The sequence below is a fragment of the Rhincodon typus genome, chromosome 3 (assembly GCF_021869965.1).
Source record: "Rhincodon typus isolate 14 chromosome 3, sRhiTyp1.1, whole genome shotgun sequence".
Taxonomy (NCBI): Eukaryota; Metazoa; Chordata; class Chondrichthyes; order Orectolobiformes; family Rhincodontidae; genus Rhincodon; species Rhincodon typus.
The window spans coordinates 124627239-124645770 of NC_063334.1; the positions used below are offsets into that span (position 1 = coordinate 124627239).

The 18532-nt window shown below is 42.6% G+C and overlaps 2 protein-coding genes across 2 annotated transcripts in view; one reads left to right on the plus strand and one right to left on the minus strand.

The window, feature by feature from the left end:
- Positions 1-1015: 1015 nt before the first annotated feature.
- Positions 1016-18532, minus strand: part of LOC109912126 (coiled-coil domain-containing protein 80-like) — a 43249-nt gene continuing 25732 nt past the window's right edge. The window contains exon 8 of the mRNA XM_048618952.1: positions 1016-1139. The gene's annotated coding sequence lies outside the window, so the exon portion shown is untranslated. The remainder of the gene's footprint in view (positions 1140-18532) is intronic.
- On the plus strand, positions 1845-8412 carry LOC109912127 (olfactory receptor 6N1-like). Its single transcript, XM_048594171.1, has 3 exons — positions 1845-2758; positions 6477-6498; positions 8257-8412. The coding sequence occupies exons 1-3, from the start codon at positions 1845-1847 to the stop codon at positions 8410-8412; spliced, it is 1092 nt and encodes a 363-aa protein (XP_048450128.1).

Consider the following 18532-nt stretch of genomic DNA (forward strand, 5'->3'; position numbering starts at 1 on the left):
GTTTTGTGTTTTTCATTTCAATCAACAGCCTGTGGTAGTCATTAGCCACTTGAATTTTCCTGTGCCTTTGGAAAGAAGACAACTGGATACATGTCATTAAGCAGAACGCAGGTGTCTTTCAGCAATTCAGTTGGGTTGTAGTTACAATGCAACTTGCTCACCCAGTTAATTGACTGAGGCTTGGGCATAAATGATCAGAAAAACATATACTTTGAATGGAATAAAGTAGGCAGCAACTCTGTGGTATTGACAGCGGATCAGTAATCCACATGGAGTCAAATCCCAAATGGTGAGATTTTGGATTAAATTTAAAAGTCTGGAATTTCCACACCGTTGAACTCAAGCGAGTAACTCATCTTGTCTCCTCAAAATCTGTGCACTATCTACAAGACACAAGGCAGGAGTGTGATGGAACTCTTTCAACAGCATGTTCCAAACCCATGATCTCTGTGACAAGGCAGCAGATACAGTGGAACACCACCACCTGAAATTTTCCCCTCCAAGCCACTCACTATCCTAGTGTGGAACCATATTGTCATTCCTTCAGTGATGCTGGATCAAAGTCCTGCAACTCTCCCCCTTGCAGCATTGTGGGTTAATGGTTCCCAATCTTTTCAATAAAATGGTACACTTCAATGACACAAATATTTCCATGGCACGTTCACTTTTTTCCACTTGAATTGATTGCTCACAATGTCACATTTACTGCAGTTACAGCCTTACTGGAAAGGTTTGCAACATAATGCGTACAACAAGGATCAAATGCATTAATATTTCAAATCCGCTGGAAAAAAAAATACACAGTCTTTAACTGTGAACAGAGACACATTTGCAAAATTTGTTCAACTGAACTATTCCTAATTACTCATGACCCTAAATCTTTTCCACTCACCGCACTCAGTTCAGGGGCCTGACTGACTCGCTTTTAATTTGATGATTAATTTTCATGTGTTTTATGAGTTGTAATAAATAAATGTTTTATATTTATTTTCATTACCTTTGTACATTTTATGGCACACTATTTGAAAATCACTGCTGTGCATGACCCCACACCCCAAAGACTGCAATGATTCAAGAAGGCGGTTCACTGGGGATTGCGGATGGCGATGAATGCTGGCCCAGCCAGTGACGGCCACAACCTACGAACAAATAAAAAAAACTCAGAAGAAAAAAATCTTAACTAGACTTTCATAGTTTATCATTCTAAATAGTTAATGAGGCCAGACTCTTAACATCATATGTATTCATCAGGGAGGCAATGGCCTGGTGGTATTACCACTAGAATATCAATCCAGAAACTCAGCTAATGTTGTGGGGACTGGGGTTCAAATCCTGCCATGGCAGATGGTGGAGTTTGAATTCAATAAAGAATCTGGAATTAAGAGTTGTTGTTTGGGGGTGGGAATCCATCTGGTTCACTAATGTTCTTTAAGGAATTAAATCTGTCATCTTTACCTGGTCTGGCCTACATGTGACTTCAGACCCACAGCAATGTTGTTGACTCTTAGTTGCTGTCTGGGTGCTTAGGGATGGGCAATTAATGCTGACCTAGCTAGAGAAGCCTACACCCCATGAGTGAATTTAAAAAAAAATCCACAGCTGATTTCATACATGGCTAATGTTTCAGGAGTATTTATTACTGGAGTCAGATGTGTAATTTTGACACAGGTAAAGTCTTTGGTAAAAGAGAAACTAGATATCCTTTAAAGAGCATTGTTGCAGTGAAGATACTAATTTGGTCACAGATATTTTGTGGGTCTCTGCTAGTTTGTATTAGATGCAATGAGGTTAATGTGCCACCTTGCTCACTCACAATTATTAATTCAATAGGGGGAAACCAGTTAATGGCCAAATCAGATCAAAGACGATATCCAGTCACAGGATTCATTCTTGTTGGATTTCCAGAACATCAAGATTTACAATCACGCTTGTTGTCCCTGTTTCTTACGGTATACATATTAATAGTTCTTGGGAACATTTCTATGTTGTACATGGTTACGACAGACAAGCGGTTGCATGTACCAATGTATTTTCTTGTTGCTAATTTGGCAGCAATGGATGTGGTGTTAACAAGTTCAGTCATTCCTCAAATGTTGGTGAAGCTTATATTCAACATTAAAGTTATTCTGTGGGGTAACTGTTTCATCCAAATGTATTTCTTCCACAGTATATCGGCAGTGAAGATATTGCTGCTCACTGTGATGGCTTATGATCGTTCAGTTGCAATATGCAACCCCCAACATTATTTGTCCCTCAGAAGAGATGCTTTTTTTGTCAAATTGGCAGGTCTTACCTGGGTACTAGGAATGGCTTCTTTCTTGCCTCCAATGGTTTTAACTTCTATTTTTCCATTTTGTGGTCCAAATGAAGTTTACAATTCCTTTTGTGAGTTGCTGTCAGTAGTGAGCCTGATTTACACAGATACAATCTCTGTTAAATTTATCAATTTAATTTTAAATGTGATATTTGTCATTTTAAGTTTTCTTACTATTCTCTGGTTTTATATTAAAATATGTAAATTGGTAAAAGTTGCCTCTTCAGAACAGAGAAAGGTGTCAGCCACCTGTATAGGCCATCTGTTGGTCCTTAGCTTATTTTTCCCCTCCATGGCCCTTTATTCTGCATTATTCTATGTCAGTCACAGCCTCCCAATTATTCATATAGCCTCTGCTCTTGTGTATGTTACTTTAAGCCCTTTATTGAGTCCAATTATTTATATTCTAGCAGCCAAGGAAATAAGAGAAAAGGTTGCTAAACTCATCAGAGTACAAAAGGTATTTCCTAATGTTGGAAGCACTGTTGCTGTTGAGAGCCATTGAACTGAATTGAAGACTCATTGAAGTTAACGCTGTTTTCTCCTTCACAGATGCTGCCAGACCTGCTGAGCTTTTCCAGCAGCTTTGTTTTTGTTCATGGTTTGGAACAAGATAGTTGAATATTAGGAAATAAAATTCACAATTTTGCATTGATCTTACAAGAAATAGCTTATTTCCATTGAGCCTTTATTAATCTTAGTATGGCACAAAGCACTTTACAGCCAATTAACTACTTTCAAAGGGTGGTGGCCAACTTGTGCACCAAAAACCGTCTAAAACACCAATGTGATAATGACTAAATAACCCATTTTAATAAGCATTGTTTAAAAGCTTCATCAGTGACCTTTATAGGCCTGAGTGTGTGCAGTTATTCAGCAAGAAAGCTTAATTTTTTATTTTGTACAGATCTAATTTAGTTTATAGTTTAATTGGCATTAAACTGAAATGTACAGATTAAATTCTATAATTGCCCCCCAACCTCAAGCAGGATATTAACAAGGCCTCCAGTGAAAGAGACATTAATTAAGATCTAGCTGAAATTGAGACCAAATTAAGTGAGTTAGCTTGGACTCACTCAATAAAAGTAGCCACCTTCGTCTGAATTAGTACGAGTACTATTTATAATAAAATGCCAGAGTTAAATGACTCAGAATGAAACGAAAGGAACAAGGTGTTCTGTTGCTTCTATTTTTCCTAAACATTTCAACAATAGGAATTGATTCGTACTGTGCTACAGGAGAAAAAGCTAGTTATTTGGTGTGAATATGGTAAGTGACTAAGGTCTGTGCTACTCCTAAGATTCAGCATAGTATAGGAACTGCTGGTAAATTTAAAACATATAAAACAGAGGTTGCTGGAAAAGATTCAGCAGGTCTGGCAGCATCTCTGAAGAAAAACTCAGAGTCTTCCAACCTTCTCTTCCTACCTTGACTCAGTCTTCTCTCTCCCGGTCCAATTCCTGCCCACGTATATCCATGATTCCTCTGACGCTTTACGCCAGTTTCACAACTTCCAGTTTGCAGATTCCAGCTGCCTCCTTTATCATCGACGTGCAATCCCTTTACACGTCCATTCCCCACCAGGAGGGTCTTAGGGCTCTTCGCTTCTTCCTGGAGCAAAGATGTGAACTGTCCCCACCCACCACCACCCTCCTCCACTTGGGTGAGGTCATGCTCACCCTCAACAACTCTTTTAACTCCTCTCATTTTCTTCAGGTCAGAAGGGTTGCCATGGGTATCCGCATGGGCCCTAGTTATGCCTGTCTCTTCATGGGGCATGTGGAACATTCCTTGCTCCAGTCCTATTCTGGCCCCCACCCACAACTCTTTTTCCGATATATCAATGATATCATCGGTGCTTCCCTTTCTCGTCCGGAATTGGAAAAGTTAATCAATTTCACTTACAATTTCCAGCCTGCTCTCACTTTCACCTGGTCTATCTCTGAATCCTCCCTTCCCTTCTCAACTCGGTTCCATTTCTGGGGATAGACTGGCCATTAATATCCACTATAAACCCACTGACTCCCACAGCTACCTGGACTATACATCCTCACAACTGGCTTCCTGTAAAGACTCCATCCCATTCTCTCAGTTCCTCTGTCCCTGTCGCATACATTCAGATGAGGCCAACTTCGACAAAGGAACCTCTGAAATGTCCACCTTCTTCTTCAACCAAGGATTCTCCAGCACCGTTGTCAACAGGACCCTCAACCAGATCCGACCCATCTCCCGCACTTCCGCTCTCACTCCTCTTCTTTCCCGCAACAGCAATAGGGTTCCTTAATTACCATCCCACAAGCATCCACATCCAGAAGATCATTCAGACACCATTTCTGCCATCTGCAGTGAGATGCCACCACCAGACACATATTTCCCTCCTCTCCCCTGTCTGCCTTCCCTCCAGGATGCCCTGGTCCACTTTCCCTTCATGCCCAACACCCCTCCACAGCCCCATGGCACCTTCCCCTGCAACTGGTGAAGGTGCATCACCTGCCCATTTTCCTCCTCCCTCCCCGCTAGCCAAAGGCCCAAACATACCTTCCAGGTGAAGCAACACGACCTGCACTTCCCAGAATCTAATCTAGTGCATTCGCTGCACACAATGTGGCCTCCTCTACATTGGGGAAACAAAGCGTAGACTAGGTGACCGCTTTGCAGAACATCTACGTTCTGCTCGCAAAAAAGACCCTGAGCTACCTGTTGCCTGCCACTTTAACACACCACCCTGTTCCCTGGCCAACATCTCTGTCTCTGGCTTGTTGCAGTGTTACAGCAAAGCTCAATGCAAGCTGAAAGAACAACACCTGCAACCCCCCAGACACTATATCGAGTTCAATAATTTTAGGGCCTAAACTCTCCCAAGACCTGGCCCAATACCCCACACACCAGGCCTTGTTCTCACATAGCCTGCCATTACACACTACCTATTGTTAGCCACTAACAGTCCCAATTTAGAACTATTCACCCTCCCAGCCAGATCATTACCAACTCCTTTGTCTCTTCAATTGCTCTTCTCTCTCTTCGGGCTCTATCCTATCGTTTATGCCGTACCCCATTCCCCCTCCCTATTTTCTGCATATAAATCGATGTTTTCCCAGCTACCATCAGTTTTGAGGAAGGATCACCAGACCTGAAACGTTAACTCTGATTTTTCTTCACAGATGCTGCCAGACCTGCTGAGCTTTTCCAGCAACTCCTGTTTTTGCTCCTGATTTACAGCATCCGCAGTTCTTTCGGATTTTATTAAAACATATAAAACCTGAATTAAATTTAAGAGATAACACAGTGTGGACCTGGACGAACACAGCAGGCCAAGCAGCATCAGAGGAGTAAAGGATTTTTCTGAGGAAGGGCCCCGACCCAAAACGTCAACTTTCCTGCTCCTCTGATGCTGCCTGACCTGCTGTGTTCCTCCAGCTCCACACTGTGTTATCTCCGACTCCAGCATCAGCAGTTCTTACTATCTCTGAGTGAATTAAACATAACATTGAACAAAACAATTAAGTAGTTCCTTGGAACATGTTAAGAATGGCAGGACAGGTTTGTCACAGTTGTAGCATGTAGGAGTTCCTGGACATCTATTTGGTCCAGAACAAACGTGTCTGCAATAAGTGTTTGTTAGTTCAAGTGGCTTCAGCGATGAGTTGTTAGCTGGAGGCTCAACCACAAACACTGTGATGTATCAGAGATGGGACAATTTTCCTATGTTCTTTGTACCAGGAGTCAGTCATTCCTATTCGGGTTAGGTCAGCTTGTGATTTGGTCAATGTTCAGGGACAATGAAGCATTTAAAGGGAACCCAGACAGCATGAACACGGGAGCTTTAGTCTTTACAATTATCCAACAGGTTTGAGGTTCCTTCAGCTTGTCTGGATGAGAGTGACAGCTACAGGGGAGGGCTGAGCTAACTGACTATGGTATTGTGGTACAGGAGGCCATTTAAGAGGGAGGATTGAGAAAAAAGTTAGTAGTTTGTAGCGTTAGTAGTTTAACATTGTTTGAGCATTTGACACCTTTCTCCTCAGCCAAGAATATGAATCTGGATGGCCGTGTGGCCTGCCTGGTGCCAAGATTCATGACATCTGCCTAGGGTTGGAGTGGAACTCCCAGTGGAAGGGGGAGGATCAAGTCATCATGGTTCATGTAGGTATAAATGACATACGTGGGGAAAGCAGACTTTGCAAGTATGAGGATCTTTTTAAAATTCATTTAGGGCAGCTTTTATTGCCCATCCCTAATTGCCCAGAGGGCAGTTAAGAGTCAACCACATTGCTGTGGGTTTCAAGTCACATGTAGACCAGTTTAGGTAAGTTTCCTTCCCTCAAGAACATTACTGAACCCGATGGGTTTTTCCGACAATCGACAATGGATTCACAGTCAACATTACACTCTTTTTCATAGAATCATAGAATCCCTACAGTGTGGAAACAGGCCATTCAGCCCAACAAGTCCACACTGCCCCTCCAAAGAGCATCCCACTCTAACCCATTCCCCTACCCCTACATTTTCCCTTGTCTAACCCACCCAACCTATACACTCCTGGACACTATCGGCAATTTAGCATGGCAAATCCACCTATCCCGCACATCTTTGGACTGTGGGAGGAAACCGGAGCACCCGGAGGAAACCCACGCAGACACGGAGAGAATGTGCAAACTCCACACAGACAGTCGCCCGAGGCTGGAATTGAACCTGGGTCCCTGGCGCTGTGAGGCAGCAGTGCTAACGACTGAGCCACCGTGCCACCAATTCTTAATTCTTAACTCTTAATTCCACATTTTTTATTGAATTCAAATTTCGTCAACTGCCCTGGCGGGATTCATACCTGAGTCTCTGGATTAACAGTCCAGTGATAATACCACTAAGTATTGCCGCTCCTGATGCTAGGCATTAAAGTAAAATACAGAACCTCAAAAGTCATAATCTCTGCATTTAACCTCAGCTATGTGCAAATTGAAATAGGGCAAAACAGATTAGAGAGAAATGCATGGGTCAAATACTGGTGTGAGAGAAGTGGGTTCCAGGTCCTGGGTCACTGCCACCACAATAAGAGAAGTTGAATCTGTACTGATGGGATGATCTCCACCTGAACTGTGCTGAGACCGATGTCTTGCCAACTGAATAAGGAACATGGAGACGATTTTAAACTAAATTGTGTGGGCAAGGGGTCAAATTTGGAGAGGTATGGTAAATCAAAGAATAGAGTCAAAGCCAAAGAGAAATGTATTAATATGTAAAATGATAAACAGAATAGATAGAGAGTCTGAATTAAAGAATGAGCCAACAAATAAGACTAGAATTTTTAAACAACAGTAAAAAGATAAGACTCTGTTTCTGAATGCATGTATCATTCAAAACAAAACAAATGATCTGGCCCTGTGCATTGATATATGTAGTTTCTGGTACCCACAAATGTGTCACACTTTGATCCTAATAGACAATCCTACATTAGTGTCAGAATCATTAATTGCATATCGGGTCCTGTTCAATGTGTTTGTTGATGGAGGTCAAGCCTCCAGGAATTCCCAGTCCTGCCTCTGCTTGGCTCGTGCTATTATGGATATGTTGTTCCAGTCGAATTTGTGTCCTTCTTTGGCCATGTGTATTGAGACCAGTGAGAATTGGTCGAGTCTCTTCGTGAGATGTGCCAAGGAATTCCAACTGGAACTCCATCAACAAACACATTGAACTGGACCCAGTATACAAACCACTGAAAAACAGAACCGGAAGTGATACCAACCACCCCAGCAAACTGAGGCATATAAATAACAAGAGGGACAGAACACCAACGCTTCACCGGAGGCACACTGACAATGTTACCTAGCAGGGTGACAAAACATTTGCAATCAAACACACCGGCTCGGCGATCATGTCTACAACCTCATCCACAACCCGAGCTACAAATTTTCTCAAAAACTTCAGACTTCGATATGTGTCCGTAGCCACTCAACATTCACGTAGCACATTATATTGATGACATCTTGATCCGCGGACCAACAGAAACCATGGTGGCAGAAGCTCTAGCTGCACTGATACAATATGTGCGAGACAGAGGCTGGGAAGTGAACCCAAAAGAGATACAGCGACCAGCACAATAAGTGCAATTTTTAGGCATTCAGAGTCATTCCTGAAATAGGGAAGAATAAAATACAGGAAATTGCTGCTCCAACTAACAGGACTGAGGCACAGAAATTTATAGGTCTGCTTGGATATTGACGCATACATATACCTCACTCGACCATGTTACTAAGACCTTCATATACAAAGAACAAAGAAAATTACAGCACAGGAACAAGCCCTTCAGCCCTCCAAGCCTGCGCCGATCCAGATCCTCTATCTAAACCTGTCGCCTATTTTCCAAGGATCTGTATCCCTCTGCTCCCTGCCCATTCATGTATCTGTCTAGATACATCTTAAATGACGCTGTCGTGCCTGCCTCTACCACCTCCGCTGGCAACGTATTCCAGGCGTCCACCACTCTCTGCGTAAAGAACTTCCCACGCATATCTCCCTTAAACATTTCCCCTCTCACCTTGAAATCATGACCACTAGTAACTGAGTCCACCACTCTGGGAAAAAGCTTCTTGCTATCCACCCTGTCTATACCTCTCAGGATTTTGCAGGCCTCAATCAGGTCCCCCCTCAACCTCCGTCTTTCTAATGTAAATAATCCTAATCTACTCAACCTCTCTTCATAGCTAGTGCCCTCCATACCAGGCAACATCCTGGTGAACCTCCTCTGCACCCTCTCCAAAGCATCCACATCCTTTTGGTAATGTGGCGACCAGAACTGTACGCAGTATTCCAAATGTGGTCGAACCAAAGTCCTATACAACTGTAACATGACCTGCCAACTCTTGTACTCAATACCCCGTCCGATGAATGAAAGCATGCCGTATGCCTTCTTGACCATTCTATCCACCTGTGTTGCCACCTTCAGGGTACAATGGACCTGAACACCCAGATCTCTCTGTGCATCAATTTTCCCCAGGGCTTTTCCATTTATCGTATAGTTCGCTCTTGAATTGGATCTTCCAAAATGCATCACCTCGCATTTGCCTGGATTGAACTCCATCTTCTATTTCTCCGCCCAACTCTCCAATCTATCTATATTCTGCTGCATTCTCCGACAGTCCCCTTCACTATCTGCTACTCCACCAATCTTAGTGTCATCTGCAAACTTGCTAATCAGACCATCTATACCTTCCTCCAGATCATTTATGTATATCACAAACAACAGTGGTTCCAACATGGATCCCTGTGGAACACCACTGGTCACAGTTCTCCATTTTGAGAAACTCCCTTCCACTACAACTCTCTGTCTCCTGTTGCCCAGCCAGTTCTCTATCCATCTAGCTAGTACACCCCGGACCCCATGCGACTTCACTTTCTCCATCAGCCTACCGTGGGGAACCTTATCAAATGCCTTACTGAAGTCCATATATATGACATCTACAGCCCTTCCCTCATCTATCAACTTTGTCACTTCCTCAAAGAATTCTATCAAGTTGGTAAGACATGACCTTCCCTGCACAAAACCATGCTGCCTATCACTAATAAGCCCATTTTCTTCCAAATTTAAATAGATCCTATCCCTCAGTATCTTCTCCAGCAGCTTCCCCACCACTGACGTCAGGCTCACCGGTCTATAATTACCTGGATTATCCTTGCTTTACTTCTTAAACAAGGGGACAACATTAGCAATTCTCCAGTCCTCCGGGACCTCACCCGTGCTCAAGGATGCTGCAAAGATATCTGTTAAGGCCCCAGCTATTTCATCTCTCGCTTCCCTCAGTAACCTGGGATAGATCCCATCCAGACCTGGGGACTTGTCCACCCTAATGCCTTTTAGAATACCCAACACTTCCCCCCTCCTTATGCTGACTTGACATAGAGTAATCAAACATCTATTCCCTAACCTCAACATCCATCACGTTCTATCCCTAACCTATGTTGTTACTCGACAGAAAGCTCAGTTTGAATGAGGCGATAAACAACAGAAAGCCTTTTTGGCCACTGAGGAGGCCTTAGCACTAGCACTTCCCCCAGACCCTTGGATACCAGTCGTACAAGATGTAGCCACGTGGAGCTTATGACAGAGACAAAAGGGGAAAGCAATACCTTTGGGCTTCTGGCGCAGAAAACTGACTGAAGCAGCTACACATTACACACCATTTGAAAAGCAACTTCTGGCCTGCTACTGGGCGATAGTAGAAACTGAAGGACAGATGGGCAAGGACAAAGTTCTCCTCAGACCTGAATTACCAATCCTGACATGGGCGTTATTGGACGTTATGAGCCACAAGGCCAGGAGAGCATAACAAAGCTCCATTGTAAAACTGAAATGGTACATAGCTGATTGAGCCAAGAAAAGAAAGGAAAGGGTTGCCAAACTCCATGAACAAATAGCTGAATACCCACCAGACGGACAAGCTCCAAGTCCCAACTGGACCATACCTGCATCTCCCATTCAATGGGGGTTCCTTTTGAACCCTGAAGCCTGAAGATACTCATCACTGTGCTTGGTTCACTGATGGATCAGCCACCTGGAAGAATGGCCAAAGTCGGTGGTGAGCAGCTGCGTTTAATCCCTCCCACACAGATGATTATCCATAGTGAAGAATAGTGGGGTATTGAGCTAGTGCGCTGAATTAGCAGCTGTGGTCCTAGCGCTGGAAGAAGAGAGTCAGTTTCTGCACATTTATACTGACTCATGGGCAGTGGCCAATGGAATGGCTGGATGGATGCCAACCTGGCAGTCACACGACTGGAAGATCACTGGAAAGCCCCTGTGGGGAACAGAACTATGGAAACAAATATGGGCAAAGACATTGTGTACCATGTTGATGCCCATGTGAAGGATGGTTCGGAATCTGCTGATCACAACAATATCATGGATGGAATAGTAAAAACCAGAACGGTTGAAAGTACATCTGAAGAGTACCACACTGGAAAATAGGTTCATGGAAAGTCAGGACACTTAGGATGTCACGGCACTGTGCAATGGGCAAGAGATCGCATTTACCCGCCAACCTGGTGAAAGAAAACATCGGCAAGTGTGAGATATGTCAAAAGGTAAAGCTTGTCTTACTGCTGAGAAAGCTAATGGCACAAATCAAGTGAGGAGGGTCGGCTAGCTCAAACCTGGCAGATTAACAATGTTGGCCCATTGCCGTTACAACAATGATATCAACATCTGTTAACCGTTGTGGACACCTACTCTGGGCTAACGCTAGCTTTCCCGACAACCAAAGCGAATCAGAGTAACACTGTTAAGGGCCTAGAACAGTTGATATCCTACTATGGTGAACCATCAGAAATACCGTCAGATAATGGCTCACACTTTGCAGGCCAGCAGGTGCAGCAATGGGATACATTGGATGTTTCACATTCCCTATTACCCTCAAGCAGTGGGCCTTGTAGAACGAATGAAGGGGTTATTAAAACAGCAAATTAAATTAATGACCCCTAATCATACATTACATGGATGGTTCAAAGTGCTGCCACATGCATTGTATAATCTGAGCAATTGGCCTCTGAAAGGAGGGACACCCATGAGTAGAATGTTCCAAGGGGGTGGCCAGTTACATCCTCCCAGTACACCTACAACGTCTGACAAACTTTGTACAGGGGAAATATGTGGGTACACAACCAACAACACTTGCCTAAGCGGAGTGAGATACTTGCTCATGGACAAAGTGATACCAATCGATATTGATAATGGGGCAGAAAGCACCAGAGCGTATAGACAGAGGGAAATTAACAAAAAGAGAGTGAAGTGTCGATGATTGTAAACTGATAAGGTATGATTTCTTCACAGAACCATGTGAATTTATGGACGCTGCTGTGGATGATTCATCAGTTGGCAGCTGCTTAACCTAATCTAATGAAAAAGGCCACTGCGTCATTAATTTGATGATACACCCCATTGTCGTTTTATTCGTATTGATGATAGTTATTTTCATTGCAGTTTTAATTTTTTGGTGTAGATTACATACTCTTATTATACATTCTCATGCGGCTGTTGCTGTTTTGCGTCTGCATTTGCAATTGTAACGTGTTGTCAAATATCAACGGGGTGGAATGTATAGGATGGGCTGAAGGGCTAAAAGTTAATGATGATATTCAACAGCTGCATGAGAAAATGGATTGTATAGGATTGGAAAATAAGCTGGGAAATTTTAGAATAATACTTAACAAGCTGCGTGAGTGAGTCCTGTGAACATTCCTTTACAAGCAGAAGGTGACACCTGCACTTGTTTTCCCATCCGTGTTTTCTGTACCAGCTAGCAGCTTTGTCTTTCTGTATCTGCTTTCTTTGTGCTGGCTGTTTGTCACACTGTATAAGAGGGAGAGAGTTTCGTTCCAGGCTGCTGCTACTGGACTTCACCTCAGCTCGAAATCGTGAACAGTGCCAGGTACGAACCTAAGCCTCCAGACCAGCCATTGAGGGATCCCCGAAGGCAGAGGCATGTGAGACTTGTTCCTTTTTTTCTCTTCCATTTATTATTACCACTATAACCATTTATTATTACCATTGTAATCATTATACTTACTGAATAAACATTCGTATTTAAGCAAATTGTTGTTGTCAAGCCTTCTCTTAATTATATTTAACTGAATCTGAAAAGAACTGCTTGGATACATGCTGTGGTCCAAGACAGGGGTGTACTTAGTAAAGCTCATGAGAACTATCTCTCAGAACATTTAATCTTTGTATCCACCTGTGAAAATTACTTTGCATAACCCTCGCAAATTCCATGTTGATTTGCCTGGGCTGTTCCCTTAAATTTCAAAACTTTTACATACATGCTTCAGGGAACTAACTCATATGCACCCAATATAGCGTTTTTTAAAACAGTATCATAATCCTTAGGAACCCCCTCTTACAAGTTCTCTCTTGAATTTCGATTGAGCCCAAATGCTGAGACAGACTTTCACGTATTTTTCGCCTTCTTTTCCCTGGCAGGAATTCCATTTCTAACTTATTTGGCAATTTAATCTGGCTTTTATGATCTCTTATACATTTGTCAGGGGCATCTCTCTCACCTGTAGCAAGGTTTTTGTAGTTTCTAACATTTTATTTTTGATAGTACAAACCTGGTGTTTCCTTTTATTCTTTTATCCACTTAACAACTCCACACCCAATCTTACATTATTTTTGTCCAGAATCCTGGCCACAGCTCCCAAACATTGGCATGACTCACTGGGTAGTGCACTGAAAATCAAGCCCCACTGTTCCCAGAGTTGTCACAGATGTGGAAAGATTTAGTCGAACAATCCAAAGTCTCTATTTTGCCTGATTGATGAACTCAGGTTAAAAGAAAACACCAGGTTTATGTAAAAAAACAAGAAAATAGCATTTTTTTTTAACAAACAAATTGTCTTTAACCAAAGCCACACATTACTTCTTTTTAAGAAGGGTGACAGAGGAAAGCCAGGGAATTACAGACTGGTTAGCCTGATATCTGTGGTGGGGAAACTGTTGGAGTGTATAATCAAAGATGGTGTAACTGAACACCTCAAATTTTCAGTTAATCAGGGAGACCCAGCTTTGATTCATGACAAGTAGGCGATGCCTAACAAACCTCACAGAGTTTTTGGAAGAGATGACTAAGGTAGTGGACAGGGGAATACCTATGAATGTTGCTTGTATGAACTTCCAGAACAAAGTCCCACATAAGAGACTGTTAAGCAAGGTTGAAGATCACGGAATAGAAGGCAAATCACTGGCATGGCTGTGAAATTGCTTGAGTGTTAGGTGACAAAAAGTAGGGATAACGGTTAGGGATTTAAATTGGCAAGATGTGACCAGTGGTCCATGTAAAATGGTGTTAGGACCTCAATTATTCACATTATTTATTAACCACTTGGATAATGGCATAGAAAGTCATATATCCAAATTTGTTAATGATATAAAGTTAGATGGTAACTGCTTTTTGTCATTTATATAAATGATTTGAATGTGAACATAAGAGGTATTGTTAGTAAGTTTACAGATGACACCAAAATGGGAGGTGCAGTGGACAGCGAAGAAGGTTAGCTCAGAGTACAATGAGATCTTGATCAGATGGGCCAATGGGCCAAGGAGTGGCAGATGGAGTTTAATTTAGATAAATGTGAGGTGCTGCATTTCGGAAAGGCAAATCAGGGCAGGACTTATACACTTTATGGTAAGGTCCTGGGACTGTTGCTGAACAAAGAGACTTGGAGTGCAGGTTCATAGTTCCTTGAAAGTGGAGTCGCAGATAGACAGGACAATGAAGGAGTTTGGTATGAGTGCCTTTATTGGTCAGTGCATCGAGTACAGGAGTTGGGAGATTGTGCTGCGGCTGTACAGGACATTGGTTAGGCCACTTTTGGAGTATTGCAGGTAATTCTGATCTTCCTCCTATAAGAAGGATATTGTGAAACTAGAAAGGAGTCAGAAAAGATTCACAAGGATGTTGCTAGGGTTGGATGGTTTGAGCTATAGGAAGAGGCTGAATAGGCTGGGGCTATTTTCCCTGGAGCGTCGGAGGCTGAGAGGTGACCTTTTAGACGTTTATAAAATCATGAGGGCCCTGGATTGGGTAAATAGGCAAGGTCTTTTCCCAGGAGTGGGGGAGTCCAAAATTAGAGGGCATTGGTTTAAGGTGAGAAGGGAAAGATTTAAAAGTGATCTAAGAGGCAACTTTTTCACACATAGGGTGGTGCATGCATGGAATGAGCTGCCAGAGGAAATGGTGTAGGCTGGTACAATTATAACATTTGAAAGGCATCTGGATGAGTATTTGGAAAGGAAGGGTTTAGGGGGATATGGGACAAATACTGGCAAATGGGACTAGGTTTATATAGGATATCTGGTCAGCATGGACGAGCTTGACCAAAAAGTCTGTTTCTATGCTGTATATTTCCATGACTCTATGACTCTAAGAGGATCTTGATAGACTAAGTAAATGGGCAAAACTGTGGCAGGTGGAGTTTAGGAGTTTAATACAAGCAAGTATGAGGTTATCCATTTGGGCCCAAAAAGGGATAGATCAGGGTATTTTCTAGATGACATGCAGTTAAATATGCTGGATGTCCAAAGAGACGTTGGGATTCAGGTATAAAACTCTTTAAAATGCCATGAAGAGGTACAGAAAATAATCAAGAAAGCGAATGGAACTCTGACCTTTATATCTAGAGAGTTATAGTATAAGGATCCAGAAATTATTCTGCAGTTATACAAAATCCCTGGTTAGACCCCATTTGGAGTACTGAGGGCAGATCTGGGCACCACACCATAGGAAGGATGTACAGACCTTGGAGGGAGTACAACGTAGATTTACAAGAATGATACCTGGACTTCAGGAGTTAAATTATGAGGAAAAATTATACAAACCAGGCCTGTTTCCTCTAGAATTTAGAAGGATAAGGAGTGATCTAGTCAAAATCTTCAATATATTAAGAGGAAAACACAGGGTTGATAAACTATTTCTACTGGTTGGGGATTTTTTTTTTAATGGAATCACTATAGTGTGGAAACAGGCCCTTCGGCCCAACACATCCACACCGACCCTTGGAGCATCCCATCCAGACCCATCCCCCTATAACCCACCCAATCTACACATCCCTGATCACTACGGGCAATTGAGCATGGCCAATCCACCTAACCTGCACATCTTTGGACTGTGGGAGGAAACCGGAGCACCCGGAGGAAACCCACACAGACACAGGGAGAACACGGGGAGATCCTAGAACTAGGAGGCATAGTCTAACAATTAGGACCAGACTGTTCATAAATCATAGAATCCCTACAATGTGGAAGCTCATCATGTCCATGCCAACCTTCTAAAGAGCATCCCACCCAGACCCCGACACTATCCCTGCATTTACCATGGCCAATCCACCTAACCTGCACATCTTTGGACTGGAGCACCCGGAAGAAACCCATGCAGACATGGGGAGAATGTGCAAACTCTACACAGACAGTCACCTGAGGGTGGGTTCAGACACGGGTCCTAGGTGCTGTGAGGCAGCAGTGTTAACCACTGAGCCACTGTTTTCAGGGCAGAGGTTAGGAAGCATTTCTGACCCAGGGTGGTATATGTTTGGAACACTCTTCCACACACGGCAGTGGATGCTTAATTAGTTGTTAAGTTTAAATCTGAGATAGATAAATTTTTGTGAAACAAAAGTATTGGGAAATAGGGGCCAAATAAAGGTATATGGGATTAAGCCATAGATCAGCCATGATTTCATTGAATGGCGGAACAGACTCGAGGGACTGATTGTCCTACGCCTGTTCCTATGCAATTGGGAAATATAAATTGCTAACTAAATCTAAAACTTAAACTCGCTTCCTTTTTACATTTGCCCTTTCATATATGGACAGACACAAAGACAGACAAGACATGAATATTAAGGATGTGAAAAGAGAAACAAGATCAGGGAAACACAGTTCGATAGCACCAGTCTGAACCACAGGATTCCATGAGTTGCTTTCTTGCTTTCAATTCCTTTTTACACTTTTGCTTTTAAAACACAGTTGTTTGGATACTGATACTCTCTTTCATTCACTGGTTGAGAATGTCTCAACAAAGGAGAAGGATTTTTTTTGTTGCTTTCTCTTTGCGGGCTAGGCTATTCTTTGTTGCACTAGCCCACAGGGATTGGCTCTGGGTCCTCTTTCCTTTGTCATGATTGTGGATGAGAATATAGACAGCATGATAAGTAATTTTGCAAACGACACTAAAGTTGGTGGCATGGTAGACAGTGAAGAAGGTTTTCTAAGATTTCAAAGGGATCTTGATCAAATGGGTCAATGGGCTGAAAACTGGCAGATGGGGTTCAATCTGGATAAATATGAGGTATTGCATTTTGGTACAACAAGGGTAGGGCTTATACAATTAATGGTAGGGCCTTGGGTAGTGTTGTAGAACAGAGGGATCTAGGGGTGCAGGTACATAATTCTTTGAAGTTTGCATCACATATGGAACAAGATGGTTAAAAAGGCATTCAGCACGCTTGTCTTCATTGCTCAGTCCTTTGAGTACAGGAGTTGGGTCGTTTTGTTGTAGCTGTATAGGACATTGGTGAGGCTTCTTCCGGAATACTGTGTCCAATTCTAGCTGCCCAGTTATAGGAAGCATATTATCAAGCTGGGGAGGGTTCAGAAGAGATTTACCAGGATGTTGCCGGTTATGGAAGGTTTGAGTTAGGAGGAAAGGCTGGATAGGCTGGGACCTTTTTCATTGGTGCATAGGAGGTTGAGAGGTGACCTTATAGAGGTTTATAAAATTAAGAGGGGTACAGATAGAGTTGATGGTAGTTATCTTTTCCCTAAGATGGGGAATTTCAAGACTAGGGGACACATTTTTAACATGAGAAGAAGGAGATTTTAAAAGGACATAACAGGCAAATTTTTTACACAAATGGTGAGTCACATGTGGAATGAACTTCCTGAGGAAGTGGTGGATGCGGGTCCAATTACAATGTTTAAAAAACATTTGGATAGATACATGCACAGGAAAGGTTTAGAAGGATACGGGCCAGGACCAGGTAGGTGGGACTAGTTTAGTTTGGGATTATGTTCAGCATGGATGGTTGGACCAAAGGGTCTGTTTCCGTGCGGTCAGACACCAATCAGAATGTCAATGCCAAGCAGCTCATAACTGATCAGCTCCATGGTGAGAGCTTTTTGCTTTCAGTTTCAGGGGAAAACAGCATTGTGTACAACTCACATGATTTTATTAAAACTACAGCCATCTCTGCACAGTTTAAAAACCGAAAGAACTGCGGATGCTGTAAATCAGGAACAACAACAAAGTTGCCTGAAAAGCTCAGCAGTTCTAGCAGCATCTTTGAAGGAAAAAACAGAGTTAGCACAGACTTTGCATAGTCTTTTTGGCCTATGATGTGGAGGTGCCAGTGTTGGACTGGGGTGGAGAAAATCATAAGTCTCATGACACCAGGTTATAGTCCAACAGGTTTATTTGAAATCACAAGCTTTTGGAGTGCTGCTCCTTCGTTAGGTGAAGTGACAAGTGACTTCACCTGACAAAGGAGCAGCGCTTCAAAAGCTTGTGATTTCAAATAAACTTGTTAGACTTTAACCTGGTGTCATGAGATTTCTGTCTTTGCCTTATAGCAGTATCTTCCTTTTTTTTTGAAGTTTACAGTCAACAAATACAGGAAATAAAAATGTGTCTTTACACTACATATTAATTCACAGAGCCTTGTCTTTGTAGACAG